General features: G+C 45.7%; 1 protein-coding gene across 2 annotated transcripts; it reads right to left on the bottom strand.

The window, feature by feature from the left end:
• Positions 1 to 876: 876 nt before the first annotated feature.
• On the bottom strand, positions 877 to 24,019 carry syt16 (synaptotagmin XVI). 2 transcript variants are annotated; one of them, XM_068339690.1, is made up of 7 exons: positions 23,912 to 24,019; positions 14,965 to 15,138; positions 10,493 to 10,717; positions 8,330 to 8,592; positions 5,866 to 6,327; positions 5,593 to 5,782; positions 877 to 5,312 (listed from the first exon to the last, which is right to left on the bottom strand). In XM_068339690.1, the coding sequence occupies exons 1-7, from the start codon at positions 23,922 to 23,924 to the stop codon at positions 4,999 to 5,001; spliced, it is 1,641 nt and encodes a 546-aa protein (XP_068195791.1). In that variant the 5' UTR covers positions 23,925 to 24,019; the 3' UTR covers positions 877 to 4,998. The 2 variants fall into 2 exon arrangements, with proteins under 2 accessions (XP_068195791.1, XP_068195790.1); XM_068339689.1 differs by lacking the exon at positions 23,912 to 24,019 and adding an exon at positions 21,303 to 21,441.
• Positions 24,020 to 24,208: the final 189 nt, after the last annotated feature.

Genomic DNA, 24,208 nt, shown 5'->3' with positions numbered 1-24,208 from the left:
AATCCTCAGCCTTTCTCTTATTTTCTTTTTTCCAGCACCAGACTAAAACTTTCCAACAAGAGTTTTTCACACGACACCTTGAGACGCTTCAGGTCTTTATTTCAATCTGTCTGACGCTGGAAGGATTTAACTGATGAACCGAGAGGAGTTAAAAATACAGAAAATAATTCTGAAATGATCAACACCTCTGGATTATCAATGTTATACAAATAATGTTGTGTTTAATAAAAATCCCTTGAAAAAAAAGAAATAAATAACAGTTAAACCTCAGTTGACGTGGTTAACCAGTTTTAACCTGTAGATAACCATTCCCAGTTCTGTACTGAACTTTAATATGAATGAATGAATATATTTTAATAATATTTGGTTAACGTGAATCTATTTTAAGCTGACAATTAAATTTTAATTTTCAATATAGAACAGAAAAAACGTCTCCGTCTTGTCTTCTTCCTAATTGTGGGTCACGGGGGTTGCTATGGGCTAATAATATGTTTTTATTCTGATTTATTGTACAGTAACATGATATTATTTGCTTATAACAGTTTATAAGTGATTTTATGATTCCAATATCAGTGTCAGATGTAAAGTGGAGGAAAATACCGTCAAGTTGATTTTTATATTTCCGTGTATTTTTGAAAACTGATAATCCAGACCGACGTTAAGCTGAGGTAAATAGAACCCACTGACAGCTGAATATTCAAGTATTTCAGGTTTAAAATACTTCACCGTGACCTCTGGGTTTCTGTGTGACTCTGAAAATCTGTACGCGACAACAGGAGGATGATTTATGAACTCATGTTTGTCCTCATTCTCACATTTAAACCGTTTGAAAAGAGCTGAAACCAGAAAGGAGCCCCCAAGAACAGCAGTCAGACGCCCCCCAGCAGGGATTTTATTGGCAACCATAAACTTGGTACAAAAAGTGCTTTCTGGGTTTCGCCGGGACAAAACATGACCTTAGATGACCGGTCGCCCCCGGCATCAGGACCGGAAAACATTCAGACTTCTAATAATTTATAACCTTTATTTACACTCATGTTAAAATGAGCTTCAGTGAACATTATAACTGTTCTCTATTTGGGATACATCTATTTCTCTTCTTTCCAGGAGGTAAATAAAGATTATATCACGTGTGTGCATTATGGACCTAGCAGACAGTTAGCCTAGCTTAGCATGGATAATAGCAGGAGAGCTTCAGGGTCATCCAAAGGTCATAAAACCACACCCACCACTTCCTCTAAAGTATAATAATACATCTGGTTTGTTTGTGGATCCAAATTAAGTGACATCAGTTTAGCATTCAGTAGCACTCCTGTTAGCGAACACACGCTACGCTAACAAACTTCATCTAAAACCACCAATAAAGGTCTTTTCATTTCTGATCATTTTAATTATTACATATATAAATGTAAAGAGGACACAAGGCAGTGTATTATTGTGCCTGTCCCAAGCCCCGATAAATACAGAGGGTTGTGTCAGGAAGGGCATCTGAGGTAAACTTTTGCCAAATCAAACATGCGAATCATGATTTCCATACTGGATTGGTATACAGTAATTATATATATATATATACACAGTATAATTTAACATCTTTACATTCATGATAGTTCTTTCCCTTTGTTTCCTCGTGTTAAGCTAGGCTAACCGTGTCTTTATAACTTTTAAAACGCCAACATGAGATTGTCAATCCTGTTAAAACTCAAAGAAAACATCTTTTCTAAAACTTCTGTTGAGTTTATTGTCAGAACTTTAAAATACTCCTAGCATAGCGCTAACATACCAAAGCTAGGCTAGGCTAAATAAACAAAAGACTTCCCATCCTGGACGTCCTGCAGGGCGAAGCAGAAACGTTTGTGTCGTTGATCATTTTGAGGTGATACTGGTTTTGTCTATTCATCGTTAGTGTGTTAGTGGGTGTGGTCGACCAGGTCGGCGTCCATGCATGTCGTACGGCAGCATTCACACGCAACCACGAGACGGCGTCATGCAGCTCTGGATCGTCCTCTGGTCACCGTGGAAACGCTTCACGGGGGAATCTTACAGGCACTTCTTTATCGCACGACGACCGTTAACACCTGGGATCTCAAGGCGAGCATGCAGACGTGTAAATATAGAAACCCTGGAGAAACGTTAAACATTTACTACTTAAAAAAAATAGAACCGCTCGTATATTCTGTACAACATCTCCACATGCATAAAGTATATCAGTGTGTGCAGTAATATAGTGGATATAAGTATGAACACGTATACGGCCAATAGGATAGGAGTGCTGAGCTGATTGGACGTTCAGGTGATTCACTGCTAATCAGATACAATAGAGCCTAGAGTAGAACCTCCACTAGAACCTACAGCAGAACCTATAGTAGAACATACAGTAAACTACAGCAGATCCTCGAGATACGAGTTGAATCCGTTCCCTAACTGAACTCGTAAGTCTAACATTTCTCAATTTAAAAATCATTTAAATCAAATAATTTTAATCAATTCCAGTCTTGTAAAAAATAGCCCCAAACCCTATAAATTATGATAAAAACATTTTTACCAACCAATAGACATGCAGACTTTACCTGTGTATAATAAATTATAAAGTTACATAAACAATAATAAAGACTGAAAAGAAACGTGAAAGTCACAAGAACACACGGCTACGTCTTTACTCCACCAACGAGAACGAGATCCGTACTCACTGACGTCGTATCCATCCGCCAACACGTGGTAAAGAATGAGATCCGTACTCACTGATGTCGTATCCATCCGCCAACACGTGGTGGTTTACTGAAAGACGACTCGTATCTCGGATTTTCACTCGTATGTCAATCAACAATACAGACAGAGCGACAGCTCGTATCTCAAATAAGTCGTATGTTGAGCAGCTCATATCTCGAGGTTCTACTGTACCAAATAGATTGATTATAGGTTTGTAACATGCAGATTTGTAAACAAGAGCTTTGTCTTGTGCAGACAAACGTTGGTAAAAGCAAAATCTAGAACCTTCTTGCTGTAACTTCAACAAATCAGCAGAGAGAGCTACTGAGAAAGACAAAGCTAACGGAAAAGACGCTAACTGGAGAGAAAACTGGGTCCCTGGAGCTAACTGTTTGTCTTTGATTCTGTCTATAAAGTTAAAACCATTCACAAATAAATTTAGAAAAAGCAGGTTTTTGAACATCCGGTCATCGCAGCACTCCTATTCTCCAAGAGAGCTCCGTATACCTGAAGTATCTGCAGCTAAACATGTGACACACGGCATTACACGAGAAGGAATCCGTCCATTGTGCTGTTCAACATGTTGATTCCATCTTAACGACACCAAATATCTGAGTTCTCGTCAGAACAAGGGTTCGCGGTTCTGGACGTTCTTTCCAACGAGCAACACTGTAGGACAATTAATAGCAGGCAGTGTGCAGCCTGTCTGCCGTTAACGGAATTATAAGATTATCCAGAGGCTTGGTTACTTGTGGATTGAAGCTTTTTTTGTTAAGAAACTTCTGAAAAAGTGTCAGAAGAAGGCTGGACATTGGTGAAGTACAATCACAGTCTACCAACAGTCGAAGATCTTTTCCTTACGCTCAACCGAGTCTTTTCAGAACAGGAACCATCAGCCGTTGCAGCGTAGCGTCGTGCACAAAGTAAGGTGGGATATTGCAAGAGACGCGCATAAAGTGATGCACCTAGAATGTGTGCAGGTATAAAAAAATGATTTCATATTTGGGTGATGAATATGTATGTTCCCTTTTGGAAGAACTGGTTTCTCAGCCGACGTGTCGCAGCGAAACAAAGACTGTCTTCAGTCCGGCGTTGAGTCTGGAGGAGGCGGATTTGGGGGTAAACTGAGTTTAAACATTTGTCACGGTCGACTTCCTGAATGGTCATCTCCTTCTTCTCTTCCCGATCTCGCATTCCTGAATGTTTCTTCCACTTCCTGCTCGCACTTCCGTTCCAACATGTCCGACGGGGTTTTGATGTCACCTGCCCGCGAAGCTCCAGCCGTCGCCGTCGCCTCGTGGACCACCAGGGGTCCCAGGCGCCGCCGTCCGTCTCCACAAACAAACACAACCTACCCTCCGGCGGCTTTCTGATGACTCACTGGTTAAATGGATGAGCATTAATGGCGGCATTACCATCACCGCGTTGTACGATTTTACAGCCGCAACTGCCAATTACCTCGCGGAGAGCGAGCGCGGTGGAAAGGAGACGCACTTCCAGGGTAATTGGCTGCGTGTTGTTAACAGCTGCTCGGCGGTATTTAAAGCCTCTTTCAGCTCAGCCCTGATGGCTGTTGAAATGAGCTTTGCTTCGCGGAGGAGATCGAGCCGAGGCCAAATAACATCATTCAGAGGAGGGGAGGGGGGTGTACTCTTCCCAGCAGGGGGGAAGAGTCTCCAGCGTTGAAGTACTTCCTCCCCGTAGGGGCACATGTCGAGAGGAAATGAATGAGGGCTGAATATGAATGAGACGCCTTCACAGAACAACTCCTTCAGGGTTTCATCGCCTCCCTCCGCCGCTGAAAACATCCCGACCAACGCATTCCCAAAGAGACTCCTATCGATTGGTTATCCTCACGTCAACCTGCAGCTTAGTTGTTCCCAGCGTGATAAAGGATGAAACGGGAAGTTTAGATTCACTGGATTTACTTTTGTCTTCCCATTTCTGAGCTGCAGGTTCGTTTGAGTCTCCATTGATGTTTCGCTAGTGAAGACAAGGACCAAATTTACCATTGGAGGTGGACGGATGTTGAACTAACCTATTTATATCTAATCTAAAAAAGAATTACACGAAAAACAAGCTCTTTCCCAGCCAATTAATCAAATGTAAACTTCCGTTTTGCTGTCACGTGACCTCAGGTAAGGCTTTGGACTTGTCTCGGCCTCCAACATAGTCTTGAATCCCCTGAAACCACTTCCTCCATCCTGCATAAACTACCAATACAGTCTCCAACCTTCCCACACAATCAACTTCCTTTCACCTTAAAGCAGAAGTCCGTGAACTTTGGCGCGGCTACGCCTCCAGCAGGACGTGCCAGCGGCACACCTGCTGACCCGGACTCTCCTTCATGTCCTGCCAGTGCAGCTGCTCCTCCTGGCCGCTGCTGTTCTGGCCCATGGCGATCCAGCCCACCATCTCTTTGCGCTTCATGCTGCGGCGGGTGTAGATGGACACCAGCAGAGTGACGTCCGACAGCTGGAACAGCGCCACCTGGAACATGAAGGTCTCTTTGTAGACCGGGTTGGGCTGGCCGCGGCGCACCGACGTCTTGCACCGGGAGATCTCGTGACCGATGGAGTTGAGGAGGATGAGTCGCCCGTAGGTGTCTGGACGGTCAGGGAAAGGGGAAAGCAAACAGGAAGTCAGTCAGTCACTTCCTGTTCTGTTTGTACTCTGATGACTTGTAAAGTTGGATGAAACCCCTTCATAACTCATCCTGTTATTAGTCGACCCGTTGAAGGTCCTGAAAGACATTCCTTCAGTCCTTCAAGACTGTCCTTCAAAGTATTTCATGACGAAACACGTCCTCGGCATCAAATTCACAATCAACTCAATAAAGAATCAACATATTTTCGGGTTCTCGTGTCAACACCCGCCCCCGCCCACCTGGGGGTCTGTTGATGGCCAAGTTTCTGAAGTGGCTCCCCTTGACCAGCTCCACGGACAGACGTCCCGTGGTTCCGTTGTAGGACAGGCCGATCAGGAGCTCGGGGACGCCGCCGTGGGTCAGGGACTGCGTGGATGAGGCGCTGTCGCTCTGAGACACGGCCGACAGGCTCAGCTGGGACCCCACGCTCTGACGGAACACCACAGAAGAAGAAACCGCAGTGAGCACCGGCGACAACAAAAACGACACTTGGCGCGACGCAACGGAGTCACCTTGAGGTTACTGCGAGGCTCCAGCACCAGCGTCTTCTCCATCAGGGCGCCGTCTGGGTCGAGACCACCCAGACGGAGCACCTTCTCCCCCATCATCCGCTCACGGGACATCCGGCCCCCCAGCGCGTACAGACGGAACCTCACGGCCGACATGTGCAGGTCCGACGGACTCAGGTTGGAGAAGCGGAAGCGTTCGTTGAAGTGGGGCAGCGACCCCTTCTGCACCGACGTCTTCTGCCGCTGCTTCTTGGAGGGCAGCAGGACCATGTGGACCTGCCAGGAGTCCATCCCGCTGCGGGCCTTGTCCGGGATGTCCTGGGCCTGGACCACGCAGATCAACAGCTTCTCCGTGCTGGGATTGTACTCCAGGGTGAGGACCAGCTCTCCAGATTTAAAGACTGGCGTCAGCGAGGAGGCGCCGGCGCCCTGGGGCACGCCTTCATCTGGGGGGGGCTGTTCTTGCTGTGGGAAACAAACAAGAATGAAGACGTTAAAGTCTTTTTAAGGCGTTCTTTCTTCTAAATATAGTCTTAAGTCCTCTCACGATGAGAAAATAATATTTACTTGCTTGGCAGGAGTATTTCTTGTCTTGTTTCCACCTGCTTCTAGTCTCTGCGTGAAGCTAAGCTAAGCTAAGCTAAGCTAAGCCATCTGCTCCTGAGATTCCTTCAAACAGTAACAGAAACTGTCACAATCCTGCCATGAAGAAGGTCAGATTAACCTTCTCCTCCTCCTCTCCGTCTCTATAGTTGGCAAACACAACCTCGACAGAATCAAATGTTGATGGAGTGCAGCTAAGTGTCAGTGTAACCACGGTAACCATGAAGGATGCAGGATCAGAACAGAGATGCTGCTGGAGTCTGAAGGTCCACGTCTGACCATTTACTACTTCCTCCACACCACAAGAAATCAATGAATACATCAGCCAATCAAACAGACAACAGCAGGGGCGGCGTCGGTTAGACCAGCGGTGACTTACTTCCTGTTCGCGGTAACTAGGGCAGCGATGTTAGAGTTAAGGAAGAGACACGCAGACTCAGCGTTATTTCCTCTTCCTGAGGAAGAGCTGAACTGGGAAACATCCCAACAGACGGCGGACAGGAAGCAGAACTAATATCAGGAAGCAGCAGGAACAGGAAGACTGACTGGTGGAGGAAGAGGAAGTAGATTTATGACGTCAGTACGAGAAGTTCTGCCACCAATAGAAGAAGAAGAAACCAGGAAACACATGAAAGAGAGGGATTTACCAGGAGGAGCAGTAATACTACATGTGTGCTGAAATACTACTACAGTATTACTATTAGTGTTACTATTAGTGGTACTACAGGTATTACTACTAATATTAGTACTAGTATTAGTACTAGTATTACTGCTACAATACTACTACGACGATGACTATTACTACTAGTATTACTACTATTACTAGTATTTCTACTAGTATTACTACTATGACTGGTATTACTATGATAACTAGTATTACTACCAGTATTACTATTATAACTAGTATTTTAACCAGTATTACTACTATAACTAGTATTACTACCAGTATTACTACTATAACTAGTATTACTACTAGTATTACTACTATAACTAGTATTACTACTAGTATTACTACTATAACTAGTATTACTACTAGTATTACTACTATAACTAGTACTGTGAACAGAAGATGAATGTGTTATTTTCTATTTCCTGACCACAAACACAACCGACCACACCTGTTTGTTGTTGTGTTCGCTTTGTTTACTTGTTTACTTAAACAAGCACACATCATGGAGTTAGCATAATTGCTAGCAGCAATGGTAACACTGATATTAGCATTAGCGTTAGCATCGGCAGAGCTGCTACACAACTGTATAAAAAAACTGCAGCTACAACCGTTTTCTGACGCTTTTCAATCTGATAGTGTAACCTATATCTGTGTGTGTGTGTGTGTGTGTGTGTGTGTGTGTGTGTGTGTGTGTGTGTGTGTGTGTGTGTGTGTGTGTGTGTGTGTGTGTGTGGGAGGCGTTTACTGCTCAGATTGCTTCCAATTTAAGTGGATTCGGTGACTAGGAGGTTGTTAGATTCTAACATCTCTGTTCTCCTACACCAACAACCCCCCCACAGACACACACACACACACACACACACACACACATTATTATTATTCATCAGCTTCTGTTTGTTACCATCACACCGCGGCGAGGAAAGGATGGATCAACTGCTGAAAGAAAACCTCAAGGGGAGTTTGTTTCTTCCAGATCAACCAGAGCCGAGCATTCTGGGTAATGTCAGGGGCGCAGTCAGCTCTCTGACCTCTGAAATAAATCCTGCCCTGTTGGGTTTCTTTGGTTTGTTTGATTGTTTCTTGTGGGCGGAGTTCGCTAAAGTTAGCACAAAATTGCATGAGGCAATTTGTGTAATTTGATTGGACAGTTTAGATGAGGTGGGTGGAGTCTGTGACGACATGAAGCTGCAGTACCTCAGGGCTCCAGGTGGAGGAGCTGTCCGTGATGCTGTTTCTGTTCAGGTCGATGACCTCTGCCACCTCACCGCCATCTGCAGCCTGTTGATTCACGCTCGGGGCGGAGCTGGGGGCGGAGCTGGGGGCGGAGCTGGGGGCGGAGCTGGGGGCGTCGCCCGACAACTCCTGCAGGTGGGCGTCGTCCACAGACGCCCTCTCCTTCTCCTCCACGGCGGCAGACAGCGGGTCCTGGAAACCCTCCTTGGTGTTAGCCTCCATTTCTGCAGTGGGAAGGCAACAGGGTAGGAAATTCAGCATTATGCCCCCTGGTGGTCGGGATTAAATCTGTGGGCGTGAGGACAGGCATTTTGAGACGGTTGGGTAAGAGGCGTTCAAGTCACAAAGACAGAAAACCGTTTTTTGAACCACATCCCAGAATCAGGATCGGTATACAGGAAGTCCTCAAGATACAAACATTCATAGATATGAACAACTGCGCCGTCCGACTATTGTAGTTCCCCTTCCTGCCACAACCCCCGCCGAGCAGCGTTCCTGTAGGAACCAATGTTGTCCTCCTGTAGGAACTAAATGATGTAGGAACCAATGTTGTCGGGTCAGGTTTCTGACAGGAAGCATTAACCGACGCTAACGCTGAACTCTGAATGTTTTCTAGTTGATGTTAACTATTGGTGGATTAACTGAGAAACTTCATGAAATCAAACAGACATCAAACATAAAGGGGCGTGTCTGACTTTAGATGAGCAGGAAGTGACATCAGCGCCTCAGACATTCACCTCAGTGTGGTGGAACACCTCAGTGGATTTTTTGTTGTAGAACTTTAGTATTTAGAGTAGGAATGACATTTCAATGGAGATTAGAGATTGAGATTTAATAAATAACGATTTACGAACAATTCATCTTACAAACAGCCTCTCTGAACCATTAGTGTTCATAGGTTGAGGACTTCCTGTATCCATCTCCTGCATGTCAGATAAAAGTTCAGATAGAACATCAGCTGACGATCCTCCCAGCTGGTAACTGGAACCAGAACCAGACGATCAGCTGATCTGACAGTGACTCATTGAACCTCTGAAATGCCCCGAGTTCAGACTGACAGGCCGAACAACACTGGAGCTGATCGTCTGCTTTGGTCTGACGGCTAATTGAGTCTAGAGCTCAAAGCAGCAGAGCTAACCTGGTTTGGGAGCGTTGTGTGTTAGCGGGGGCGATATTGTGTCATCCGTCACACCGTGACCTTTCTGGAGACGGAGTCGCTCGGAGGACGGAGCGTACCGCCAACAAATCAAAGCAATTCCCTCCGGTCGGGTCGTCATTAAGGAGTGTTAGCTTAAACCAGAGTGAGTCACCGGTGTGTGTGTGTGTGTGTGTCGCGCCATCACTGACATGTACAGGGTGACCCCGCCCCAACGGTGTCACCGCCCACCAACCACCAGCTGCTAATCTGAACTCAGTTGCCTCCCGTCAGCTAATCAGTCTCAGCAGAGTCATCAGCCACCACCACCACCATCCTATGGAGAGATTAGTCTTCCTGCTGCTCTGGCTATGTGTTAGCACATTAAATGCTAACACTCCCATGAATCTTTTAGCAGTGCAACGATCTCTGTTTGGTTTGGATTGTTGGGTGGGAACATCATCAACCACGCAGTTTAAATCTGCAGACTCAAATGATAATCCAGGTTATGTTTTACTGCATGTTGGGATTACCAATAATCACATTTTCAGGAAGGAAACTTTAGGAAGTAAATGGTCCAGATTCCTTCTCTGAATGCTGAGTTTGATCTTCCTGGTTTTTTAGAAACACCTTCCTCTATCTGTCATCGGTTAACGGAGCCGTGAACAGTCCTCTAACTTCATGCTCAGTGCTTTACTGCCTATAATCTGCAGTTAAAATTTAATCTGTGGCCTCTGGGCTCGTTGGAAACTGGAAGGATTAGAGGCGGTTTGGTGTTTAAGTCAAGGTGAGGTCAATCTGTTCTGGAATAAGTTGATTGAACTTTAGTCTCTAGACCAGTGGTCCCCAACTTTTCTTCCACCATAGACCAGTACGGACTGACCCATGGACCGGTACTGGTCCACGGCCCAGGGGTTGGGGACCACCACTCTAGAAATAGCAGTGACTTTTGAGTTTTGGGGTGAACTTTGACAGAATAGAAACTCGACCTTCGCAGTCCGATGGCTCCGTGCTGCCCTCTTCGTGGTCTGACAGGCGGCTGAATTTGTGGCGTTTGTTCAACGACTGTTGCGTCTGCTGCTCGCCGCCGATTTTGGCCGTCGCACGAAAACTGTGCGAACGGGTCACCGAGATCTCAAACTGTTTGAGGACCTCCTCTTCGGAGTCAGAGGAAGTGGTGTCGTCGTGGTCTCCGTTGTCGCCGAAGCTGTTCACTGGAGAAGGAGACCAGAGAACAAGGAGGGGGGAGAGGAGACGAGGAAGGAAGGGGAGGAGAGGAGACGAGGAAGGAAGGGGAGGAGAGGAGGCAACCAGGAAGAAAGGAGGTAGAATTAATACTTAAGGAGGGAAGAAAGGAATGCCTGCAGGCAGCACTGAGGGCTGAAAAACAACGCCCGCCGGACGGAGGGTCACTCCTTCCACATCATTACTGGACCGTAATTGGATAGCAACAGGAGGAAGGAGCGATGTGCACAGGTCGCCATCCCTACCGGAGCAATCACCATGGTTACGGATGGAGCAAGAATCTGCTCACTGAGTGGGCGGGGTCAGAGGACAAACGCCGTGACAGGTGGACCGAGAGGAGGAGGAGGATGATGGTCATGCATATAACGGCGGCGGCGAACGAGAACACCAACAGCAGTGAAATGACTGATGCTTGAACTCTAACCCTTAAATAAATCGCCATGGTAACCCGTCTCCTGAGGCTCCGCCTCCTTTCAGTCACTCCTGATCGATCAGGAAATGATTCCAGTTTCTCCTGAAGCCGCTTCAACGTTCTGCTGCTTGTTTGTTTCATTTTTTTAACGTCGTCGCTCCTCTTCCTTGTTGGTTCTGTGTTCCTGAGGTTTAATAATTAAATCACGTGTTCCATAAAATCCCTCGTCTGCTTTAGCTGAAGTAAGAACAGGAAGTGCTCCAATATGGAAATGAAGTTGTATTTTTCTATGTTTTCCTTTAGCTACCCTTGATTTTTTAGATTTATTTATTGATTTGCATGTTTCTGGGATCTTCTTTAACATTTGGTATAAAAACCACGTGAGGCTGAAGCCATAATCGATTAAATGAGGCGTTACTGAACTTCACCTGATCGCTTCTGACAGCGTTAACTTCTCTTAGCTCTGAATCCGCCTCACCGACTCGAACATGATGGAACTTTTCCTAAATCTACGCCTTCAGTTCTTTAGTTTTTCGACTCGAGCTGTGAATGTCGGCGGTGGACGTGATAGTTTTAAAGCGTAGCGGCCCTACCTCCTGCTCCGCAGCTCCGGATCGGTTTGACTCCAAACAGGATGTTCTGTTTGCTCAAGTGGAAATACCAGAGACTCCACCTGCTGCAGGTGAGAGCAAACAAAGCAGCGCCGCGTCGGCAAACACGCCGCCCGCTCCTGCCCCGCTGGAGGAATGGGATCTGAGGGCCGGTTCTGGAGGAGTTCTGCCGACCCCAGCGGGTTCTGAACCAGCCCAGTTTGAATTCAGCTTCATTTCAACTCTGATCCAAACTGAGTCTGTGTGTCTGAGGATAAAGCCAGAGGCTAGCTTAGCTTAGCTTCACTTCAGAGGATTCTGAGGAGGTGAAACCAGAAAAATGAGAATGGAAAAGAAAAGTCAACACAGAACAAACTGAATAAAGAGAAGAAAGGAGGATGAGGAGCAGAGGAGATGAAGAGCAGAGCTGCAGGGCCCAGAACTGAACTCAATAGTTACCTGTCTGCTAAGCCCCGCCCCCCACACCACACACCCCGGTTACTGTTGCTACGCCTGCCGGAATTTCTGTTCTTGCAAAACTCATCAGAAAAAGAACAGAAGCTGAATAAACATTGACATGGAAGAGAAAACAGTTTGCACCTCCAGCAGCTTCAGCTGAAACGTTCTGCAGAAACAGATCCTGAGTTCCTGAGAGACACGAAGAACCTGAAGGAGTCCAACTGTTAGCCGTTAGCTGGAGCTTCATCATAGTCCTCACCCTAACGTAACTATCTTTAACCCTACCCTAACTTGAACCTGAGCTCTACCCTGACTAACTCTAATCCTACCCTAAACCTAACCCCTGACCCTAAACCTAACCCTAAACTTAACCCTAACCCTAAACTTAACCCTAACCCTAAACCTGAATGTAACCCTAAACATAACCCTAAACATAACCCTGAACCTAAACCTACCCCTAAACCTAATCCTACCCCTAAACCTAATCCTAAACCTACCCCTAAACTTAACCCTAACCCTAAACTTAACCCTAACCCTAAACCTGAATGTAACCCTAAACATAACCCTAAACATAACCCTGAACCTAAACCTAACCCTGAACCTAACACTAACCCTTAACCTAACCCTAAACCTGACCCTAATCCTAACCCTAACCCTAAACCTAATCCTAAACCTACCCCTCATCCTAAACCTAATCCTAAACCTACCCCTAAACCTAATCCTACCCCTAAACCTAATCCTAAACCTACCCCTTAACCTAATCCTAAACCTACCCCTAAACCTAATCCTAAACCTACCCCTAAACCTAATCCTAAACCTAAACTTAACCCTGAACCTAAACCTAACCCTGAACCTAACACCAAACCTTAACCTAACCCTAAACCTGACCCTAATCCTAACCCTAAACCTAATCCTAAACCTACCCCTAAACCTAATCCTAAACCTACCCCTAAACCTAATCCTAACCCTAAACTTAACCCTGACTTAAACCCTGAAAGCTGCTCCAACAGTTTTGCAATCAGAATTATTGACACCAGCTGTAAACTGTTTGTTTGTTTTGGTGACACCAGAGTCCTGTCCCATAAAGCTGGATTAACCTAGTCAGGCTTCCTCTTCCTTATCTGGCTTCACTTAACCAGACATCCGCCCTCCAGATTTCCGGTACCATAAAGCCGGCTATCAACTCACTAATTCAATCCAGACTTGTCCACTCTAGATCTGTGCGCGCTCACATTAAAAGGGCGGAGTTTGCTGCATGCGACCAATCACAAACATGCAACAAACCGGCTCGAGACGCATATTTCACAACGGAGGAGCAAACAATAATAATTAATAAATACGATCAATACAAATCAATAATCCAGCAATCAGCAACACAGCTGCAGCTGCCAAACGGAGCAAGGATCTCTGGGAAAACATGGCCGACTGCGTCAATGAGGAAGTTAGTGCCATTATATTATTACTGCCCCACTATGACTGCACTTGTGTATCTGACTACAGTAACATGTGTGTGTTCATACATGTGTGTGTGAACCACATGTTTGGTTATGACATGTGATCGTAGCCCCGTGACCTTATGAACAGCTCTACGTACTGTGTTCTTCAGTGGTTTTTGGCAGGGGCTGTTATACCTGCTGATCTTATCCTGAACTTATCCTACTCCGGAGCAGGGTAGGTGTTCAGCATAGGTTACCGTGACAACGTAGCCCAATACAAAGTCAGCCACCTTCATGGTACCGAAAAGTCAGGGTTAAGCCTGAAGTTATCTGGCTAAGCCGTGATCCAGCTTTAATGTACAGGCCTCAGCTGTAAACACATTTGTTTGTCATCCTGTGGGCAGACAGAAGCAAACGATCTGCTGCTCCTGTGAAGAACCAAACTAAACCTGAGAGACGTCTCGTCTGCGTTTCTTTTCTCTACTCTTGAGTTTTTGTTCAAGGTTTTCAGTGAATATTTTTTATTTTGTGCTCCTGTAGAGTTTCATGAGTCACCAGCGCTCAAACACCACGTCACCCCCCCCCCTGAAGAGAGTTAGGCTCTCTCTCTCTCTCTCTGCTGCAGAGATCACACAGGTTATGTAAAAGTCTTTTGGAAGAAAGACTTTTATCAGTAGAGTTGTGTCATCAATGAGCTCTTCTTGTCATTTGGAAAACAGAATTTGTTGAATATTTTTGGTTTTTGTGGAACTTTTTTTAATCACATTTTTTTAGTCTAATTTCATTTTGACTGATTTCCTGTAAATTTGATCTTTTTTATTCAGTTTACACCCATCGTTAGCATCAGCAGGTCGTATTTTCCAACGTACTTCATGAAAACCACCTCCTCAGTGTGATCATATGTGTTTTACACACGTATGACTCATTAGCGGCAAACTAGCATATTGCTAACTGGCGTGTAAGTTGATCCAAATGAAGGTTTAGCCAAAATTAAGGCACAAAATGTCACCTTTTAACATTCAAACCTTCTATTTAGGTCTTTAAATGAAGCCTAAATAACCGTCACTGTTAGTGGATAGAAGTGTCACCTGGTGCAGGGCGTGGCCGTCAGCTGAACAGGTGAACCTACAACGGCTTAGTGTGTTCCTTCATTAACATGCTAATGGATGCTAATGCTAGGACTTAGCTGAACACGCGTCCACACACCCGGACACAACAGTTTGTGGCGCCGCCATGACGTCACATGACTTCAAACCGCCGGACGTCGTCGTCATGGCGACCATAAACACACAACAGGTTCCTGCTGAGGTCGGTCTTACTGAGTCCGTGCCGCACCCCCCGGCGTCTCCTCTTGCAGTGGCCTTGCTGCTCCAGACAGGGAAGCCCCCCGACGCGCGAGAAGCACAGCTTCTTGTTGATGAAGAGGAAGAGGACGGCCAGCGCCACGATGACCACGCCCACCGTGGACAGGAAGCCGATGGCCTCCGGGGTGACTGGCAGGAGGAGCGAGAGGGGACACACAATGACACACTGATCAGACCACACAAACAGACAGTCTGGGTGCACACACACACACACACACACACACACACACACACACACACACACACACACACACACACACACACACACACACACACACACACACACACACACACACACACACACACACACACAGAGTACGCATGGTACACGTGATACACACAGACAGAACGGTGATACTTTAGTATTTGTGTTGCCTTCAGGGACTCAAACAGAAGTCAGTGCAAAAAACAGCCACAGTAGAAGAAGGACTGGATTGACATGCTAGCATTACCCCCCACCCCCACACACGACCCCCCCGAGAGCTAAACCTGATACAGAAGAGGCAAAATGAACGAATGATGGTGGCGGCGGTGGATGGATCCATCAAATGCAGGGCTTTGACCCACAACTCATCCATTTGTGTCCCGAAGGAAATAAAATGAGTTCAGGTTAACCTCAGCTAACGTCGCTAACCGGCTCCAGGCTGACCAGTCCATAAACATTCCCACTCATTATTAATGAACACATTTTAATAATATTTGGTTAATTTGAACCTATTTTAAGTTGATAAATAATTAAATGTTATTTTTCAATATAGCCCAGAAAAATCGTCTCCGTCTCGTCTTCATCTCTTCTTCCTCATCGTGGGTCACGGGGGTTGCTAGGGGCTAATAATATGATATTATATGTTTTATTCTGATTTATTGTACACTAACATGATATTAAGTGTTTTAATGGTTTACTAAAACCGTTAAGAACACATAACACTGATGATTCCAGTTTGATTTAGATTTTTCCGTGTATTTCTGAAAACTGTCAACTGGAGAATGACGTGACTCAAAATTATGTAAACTGAGTTTTACCTGGATTTGGACTCATGTTCTGCACATAACATGTTTTGTTTTTAAGGCAGTGTAATTATTTTATGATTTTATGCTAAATCAAAGCGACATCTCCGACACATCACTTATTCCTGGTGGAATAAAGCAGATAAAATAGGAAGAAACAGAAACAAAGTGAATGTCATTCAGAGGTACGTCTGATAAAAGAGACAAAACACAACGAGATAAAAGCTGATCAGACGGGGGGAAAGTGGCACAAAGTGTACTACTCTGCTCTCAATGAGGCGTCTGACACTCGTTCAGATGAATAGATCAGAATAATGGTGATGGGGGGGGGCACTGTCTCCCGTTTCCACAGTAACGTTTCAGTAAGAACTGAATCAATGGGAGCGAATGGAGACGACTATTCATCTTGTAGACCGAGTGTGTGTGTATGTGTGTGTGTGTCTGAGGATTAGCCACAGTTTGAAAATCAATAATCAATTTTCCACCAAAATAACTCCTCTGCTCCTGAACGCAACGCGATGCGTTCAGGAGCATCTGTTCACTGGAGCGTTCCTCTCAGCTGCTCCGTCGGTCGGACACTGAGTCCAGTGTTCCTGTGTGCATCCAGATGGACAGGAAGAGACACACACACACACACACACACACACACACACACACACACACACACACACACGCTATCGAACTGACCTTGTGCTAACTTTTTAGCGACATCTCATAACTATCAGAGCAATTCTACAACAAAAAATTTAAATTTTCAAAAAAAAGCTGATCTGGATCCAGATCACCTGACTCAGACCGTCCAATCAAAACGGGCTAAAGCCATTTTTAGCATTAGCTAAATGTTGAAAATTTTTGAATAATTTTTGTGTGGGATACGCCCACTACTCTTTGGCAGTAAACATTTAGCAAATGCTAAGGTTAGCTGTGCAACAGACGTGGAATCGCGGAGATGTTTTACATTGTCTGAAGGACGATGCGTTCTGTTTTTACCGGCTCTGGTTGTCATGACGACGTGATTCAGATTCCAAACTGTTAGAATAACCCAACATCAAAGCCTTTTCGTCTCGTCTCATTGTTTGCGCATTTACATCGGAATGAGATTAGAGACACCTGGAATAATCTGCGTGAAAGCTAGACTGAATCAGAGAGGATTGTGGGAGTTTAAAGAAAAAACTAGGACAGCGTTGGTACACAGGTAGACGTCGGCTTACGACGTTTACAGTTCAATCATTCTCGATTATACGTAGGTTTAAAAAGAAAAAACAAATACAGGGAAAACTAAAAATCAAGTTGACGTCATCTTTATCTATCTTTTTTCTGTACTAAATTAAAAAATAACAACTAAATGTTTGTCAGCTTATAATAGATTCATATTAACCAAATGTTATTAAAATACATTAATAAGTTCAGGACAGAACTGTTAATGTTATCTACATTAATTTCATTTACGTTGCATCTCCAGGAACCGTTAACGACGTTAGCCGCTAACGGTTGTTTAACATGGTGATGCATTAAAGCCAAACTAATTAATTAATGCTAACGAGGATTAAGTCGGACGTCCCTGGAAGCCGTCGGATCAGAATCCTGAGACAGGGGCCGAACCGTAGAATTCGTGCCGCTGCTAATCCCTTAGCATCACGGCGGCGAGCGGCGGGAGTGTCCGTGAATACTAAACGCTGATCCCTGATTACGATGCAGCGCCGACTTCTCCCGACTCTGAAGCGAGGAGAGAACTTTGATGTGAGCGTTGGATTAGGAGGGAGACGCGGCGGCGGCGAAGGCTGAGATGTTAGCACTCATTAGCGCAGAAACGACGGCGAGGAGGAGGAACCACGAGCTTTGTGGTGTTGTTATGTCGACTTCTTCAAATGAATAAAATAATGCCGCCCCACCCCCCATGTGGGTTCACAGTGAGGTCACTCACTAATGAGGGCTGTGATGTTGTGTGTGTGTGTGTGTGTGTGTGTGTGTGTGTGTGTGTGTGTGTGTGTGTGTGTGTGTGTGTGTGTGTGTGCGTGTGTGTGTTTGTGTATTCTATTCAGAAGGATATTCGGAAGGATACGTAACTTTACATCGCTAACATTAGCGCTGTCCCACAGATGAGAAAGAACAAGGCTAAATGTAGCCACACTGGCAACAAGCTAACGGAGGTAGACGAGCTAGGAAGCTATGCTACAAATCATCGTTTATAGTAAGGTGCTGCCTGTTAGGGTGAGAAATGAAATGAGATAGAAGATGAGATGAGATGAGATGAGATGAGGTAGAAGCTGGGATGAGATGAAGTAGAAGACTAGATGAGATGAGGTAGAAGATGAGATTAAAAGCGATAAAAGATGAGATGAGATAGAAAATGAGATGAGGTAGAAAATGAGAAGAGATAGGAAATGAGATTGAGGTAGAAGATGAGATGAGGTAGAAGACGAGATTAAACGAGATAGAAGATGAGATGAGGTAGAAGATGAGATGAAATGATAGAAGATGAGATCAAGAGAGATAGAAGACTAGATGAGTTAAAAGATGACATGAAATGAGATGGATGATTTGAGATGAGATAGAAAATGAGATGAGGAGTGGAATGTCATCTGCAGTCAGGACTGTTAGTTTGAGAAAACAAGCAACTCAAAGACGTCCAGCAGCGTCTTCCTTCCTCCTCCTCTCTGCTCCTCCCCCTCTATGCTCCTCCTCTCTGCCCCTCCCCCTCTATGCCCCTCCCCCCCTCTGCTCTTCCTCCTCCAATTCTGAGGGATAAATGTGAAAACTCCTCTCATGTTTTTTATGGTCCTAACACTACATTACCCATGAGCCTCAGCTACACCGGCTATAGGAAAACAACTACTTTCAGACGACAGTAAATCCTTCCTCGGTGATCCCAGTTTAAAACCAGAAACACGACAAATGGAACACACTTCCCCGCTGCGGGCGTGACATCATCCAAACACGTTTTCGGGACCGGATTCCATCGCCGACGTCGATTTAGACAAACTACCTCCAACAAGCCCCGCCTAAAAAACCCCCACGTACCGCCACGCCCACCGCGGTCGGTCGCGTGATCACCTGGGTAGAACACCCAGTAGTCCGGGTCGGAATGCCACGTCGTCATCTGTCCCCAGTGATCGGAACACGTCCAGCCTGGCTCAGTCGTCGCAGGAACGCCGGATCGATCTGGGAGGTTTCCTCCGACTGTTTGCCTCGATGTTTAAACTCAAACACTCAAACTCTGCTGGCAGCGATCACACCGAGTTAACAAATCACACCTGAAAACGTGACCTGTTGCCATGACTACGGAGTAACAGGGAGACTGCCCCCTTCAGGTCAGGGTTAGTAAGTCAGGCTTTAGAGCCCGGTGTGATTCCGGGCCTTCGCCGAGTCACTATCAGGTCGTACCAGTCGGGGGCGGGGCTAATAATTATACGGAGGATAACGTCGGTTTCCGTTTCCGAAATTCCGACAAAAACGTTTCTGCCGCTCCGCAAAACGCGATTCAAACCTGCTGAAAACATCTTTACAGCTTCTGTTATCAGCAGTGGAAACACGCCGCTTTGGCCACGCCCAGTTCAGAGCGATCATGTGACCCCGCTGAACCCTACGACATTGTTGTTGTTGTCGGGACGGGAGGTCGAATCAACCCAGAAACATCAGGACATCATGTTTTCAGTCTAACTCACACACACACACACACACACACACACACACACACACACACACACACACACACACCTGAGAATCATAGTTTCCCTGGAAACAGCCCCGTTGCTCTATTAAGCTATAATGAGTGTGCCTTTTCCCACCCACGTGTAAGAAGGTCTCATGTTACCATGGCGCCGTCTGTCTGAGCGTCCTGATTGGCCGGGAGGATGAGAGGATCTCAGGGTTGAGATGAAGAGAAGATGAATGAGAAAAAGAAGAAAATGAGGAGGAAGAGGAGGAGGAAGAGGAGAGCAGAACGCCACCGGGGGCTAACGCTGAGTTCACGCCCGCCAAACACGACTGCTATGGACTCTAAACACAACATCACCGTGGAAACGGCTCAGACGCTTCTGAAAATGAACTGATGATGATGATGATGATGATAATGATGATGATGATGGTGATGATGGTTCCTGTGATCCACATCCAGGGTATGACCCACCTTTGACCCAGCTCCGACCCCCCGAACATAAAATAAGACGGATCAAAGCTCAGATATTAAATTGTGGGGGTTTTTCTTCTCTATATTTTTCTCACCATAATAATTTTTTTTACATTTATTTAATTTTCAAAAAAAAACTTTTTTTGTTGACCTCAAACCTTTATTTAACCAGGCAAGCAATTAAGAACAGGTTCTTATTTACAAATGCAGCCTGAGCTAAAAGCAGTGGTTCTTAGAGGTGTGGGGGTGGGGAGGAAGGCTAAAATAAACACAAAGATATACATTTTAAAGCTGCTCAAATCAGATGTATAGAATTATGTATAGATGTATAGAATTAATTTATAATCCCAAACCCAAAAACCAGGTTGATAGGATTCAGATGATCATCGCTCTGAAGGAGTCGTGTAAAATTTATTTATTTAAAACGTATTTAATAGAAGTAAAAAAAAACGTGATTAACTTATTCATGTAACTTCTTCATGTTAATAAATGTGAATCTCTTAAATCTAATGAGGGAAACTGAATTCAAGTCCGACTGAACCAGATTGACGCTGTGGCGCCATCTGCTGGTGACCGGATGAACTTCAACGTAAATCAGACAAACTCCAATAAAACTGAATTTATGGTTAAAAAGCTCAACAGAAAAACAACAAACCGACACAAATCCGGATCAAAATCCTCAAAGTTTTACTTTAAGGATTCAAGAGGGACAAAAAAAAATTTCTTTCTGCGTTGACGTCACACAGAATTTAAAAAAAGGTCACGACCTCATCGTCACCTGGAAGCTGATTGGCTTCCAGGGAAAACATGTTCCAAACATTTGCCTCACGCCGACCAGCAGCTATTAGCTGACGCTAACGCTAACTGAAACAACAGGTCCAGTCGGAGTTGTTGAGTCTGAGCGGGACGGGGTGGAAAAATTGCGAAGAATAAGCTAACTAGCTAGAGTTTCTAGCATTGGCAGGTTATGTTGGTTTGACCTTGCAGGCCACCGTACACTCGTCTCGGTGTTTTATTCCATTCTCACTCCTCAGGTCATCAATTTGACGACGACAACCAAACGACTGAATATCAAATGAAACAGAGGAGCCACATTTAAAATATCAAAATTTAAATTTTTAAGTCCCTAAAATGAATTTTGGTTTGAATCGCTCACAGTTTTCGATCCGTGTCAAGCGGAACTTGTCCGTACTCCAGACTCCGGCGACCATCTCTTTTTCTTCTTCTGACGCCGGTTTGGTCTTTAAATTCCCAAAACATCACAAATCGTTCTTCATCCCTCTGTCCTCCTCTTCCTCACATCGAATCGGAACCAACAAGAACCAACAAGAACCAACAAGAACCAACAAGAACCAACAAGACGTGACGCACTCCAAGAAGGACGTCCGAGGAAAAAAAAAGTGCCAGGAACCAAATGTTCTTTTGGAAAAATGAGAATTTCCCAAAATCCTCCTGGTTGTTGTCAGAAACGCGAACTGAACTGGGAGGTTCTGGACGTTTGTTCAGGAGAAACTTTTCATTTCATTAAACGCTGACAAACATCAGCTGATGACTCAGCAAATACGACTCCTGCTAATGCGAGTCGGTGTTTAGCGTTTGGCGTTTTGTTTTGCTAATGGCGTGCTGAACGCTCCTCAAACAGTTTGTCGTGAGGCGTTTGCAGACGGCGTGTTTGTTTGAACTCTGCTGGACCTTCCGGCTTTATTCGTTTATCTTAGTCGCACAGAATCGTCATGACGACGAAAACAAGTCCAGCGGGTCGACTAAGTCAACACGAAGTCAGCGGACGTCCGAGGCCGCCGCCGCCGGGGCGTCTCGGGTCTGACACGGGGGCAAAACAAGAAGCTGGGGGGTAATCACAGTCAGGAAGGGGCGGGACTACTAGACAGGAAACAGGAAATGACCGGATGGACCGCCGCCCGTGGGAGCAGCTCGAACCCCAACAATCAGACGTCCACAGCGCCTGACGGGAAATAAGTCCCTTCATACAGGAAGTGACTTAGAAAGACGACTTAAGCTTCAACCGACTTCAACCGACTTCAACCGACTTCAACCGACTTCAACCGACTTCAACCGACTTCAACCGACTTCAACCGACTTCAACCGACTTCAACCGACTTCAAGCCGCTGGGAGACGAAGAGTTAACTGATAAATACGTTAATACGATTAAAAATTAAAAATATTAATTCAAGTTGAATCCTATTGATCTACAGCTTGAATCACCATGGCAACGACTCCTTCTTGTGCTAAATATGTGTGTGTGCGTGTGGGGGGGTGTCTTTGGGAGTATATATCGCCCCCTGGTGGACAGGTACCAGAATTCAACTTCAAACCATTCGACTGCAATCGTCTCATCTTAAGTCGTTTTTCCATCTTGTGGGTCACATGGGTTGTTGGGACCAATCCCAGGTGGCTATGGGTGACAAGCGGGGTACACCCCGGATTTAACGCCAGAGTATCGCAGAGACTTTGAGAATCTAAATCTCTGAAAACATCTTTCCTGGACATCAGTCCGTCTGCGGGGCAAAGACAGGAGAGTCTGGAGTCCATCAGGCCCGACAGGAACCTCCGCCTGTCAGTCAAAAGCCTGGGCACACAGAACCCAAACACAGAACCAGTCTAACTGGACCAGAGAACCAGAAACAGCCCCTCTGGTTTAATGGAGGACAGGAAGTCCTCACATTCCGTCCTCTCAACAGTGGACTTCCTGTTCGGAGGGGGAAGACACTTCCTGTCACATCCCATCATTCCTAGAAACCTGATCCCACTCCTGTCCAGCGCCACCTGCTGGGCTGGAGGGTTCCGCCGTAGACCCGCCCCCCTGGAGTCGGACTTCCTAACCAGTGGACGTCCTCATTGGTCCCACCTGACCCAGCTCGGGTGGTAAAAACCCCGCCCACTTAACGGAAGGTCGGGGGTTCGAGTCCCGCCCCAACGAAGGATCAAATCCAGAAGAATTTCACTAAAAGTCATCAAATAAATCAAAATAATCACAAATACTTCATTGATCCCTTCAGATGATTGATATCAGACTGAAGGAGTAAATATTAATTTGTTAATTTAAGAATATTTACATGGGATTAAAACTGATCACCTACAGGCTCCTCTGGTTAATATTGATCATGTGGATCTTTATTCCTTTATGTTTATTCCATTACTTCCTGCTGTGTGACGGACCTGGAATAAAGACATCTGAATATTTCTTTATGTCCTTTATGTAAACTCAAACTACAGAGTGTTGTTAAATAAATGTAGGGGAGGAACTGTTACAGGTTTGATGCTCAATTTAAACAACCCATTATTATTGATTTATTGATTATTCCTGTTTTACCTCCTGTATCGGTGCATTCCATTTAACAAACAGGAACTTGGAGAATTCCACGATTGACAGCTGGATGATCATGAATAATAAAGTCTAATGGAGCTCCAGGCCGAGAAAAACATGTTTCTGCGTCAGAAAACCATATGAAGAAGAGGATTATAATCCCATCGGGATGATCAGGATTATTTGATGATGAAGGCCTGCGGGAACCGAACAGGTTGATTTTATGGAGCACCCCCCCCCGCCCCCCCAGGGGGGGTACCGACCACCATACATCCGTTATCGATCGGTATCAATCAATAATTAGGCTCCAATCCTAACCTGGCCTACGCATCCCGCCGCTCGAGCGGACGAACCCCAAACGGAGACCCGCAGAAAACACGCACCCCGGCGGCGGCAGGCCGGCCGGGGGGGCCCGCGGCGCGGGGACGGGACTACTTACTGTCCGAGGACATGGCTGCGGTCGGTCGTTCCCTCAGGCGGACGGCGGAACCGGGCGTGTGATCGTCGGAGCAGAGGCGGCAGCGACCGCGCCGCTCCTCGTCCTCCAGAGCAGCGCGTCTGATGCGGCAGCGCGCAGACGCCTTCACGGACCGTAGGAAACACCAGCGCTCAGCGTGGCGACGCGAACGTCCTTACCGAAATGAGCTCGTTTAACAGTACACAGTGAGATTTGTGTTGAAGTTGTGAAGTTTATTTCTCGGAATTCTGATTCTAGACACTTTAAATTCTGAATTGT

Source organism: Antennarius striatus, chromosome 17 (genome assembly GCF_040054535.1).
Source record: "Antennarius striatus isolate MH-2024 chromosome 17, ASM4005453v1, whole genome shotgun sequence".
Lineage (NCBI taxonomy): Eukaryota > Metazoa > Chordata > Actinopteri > Lophiiformes > Antennariidae > Antennarius > Antennarius striatus.
The sequence above is the reverse complement of the archived record's forward strand: the minus strand, read 5'-3'. Positions and strand labels throughout refer to the sequence as shown.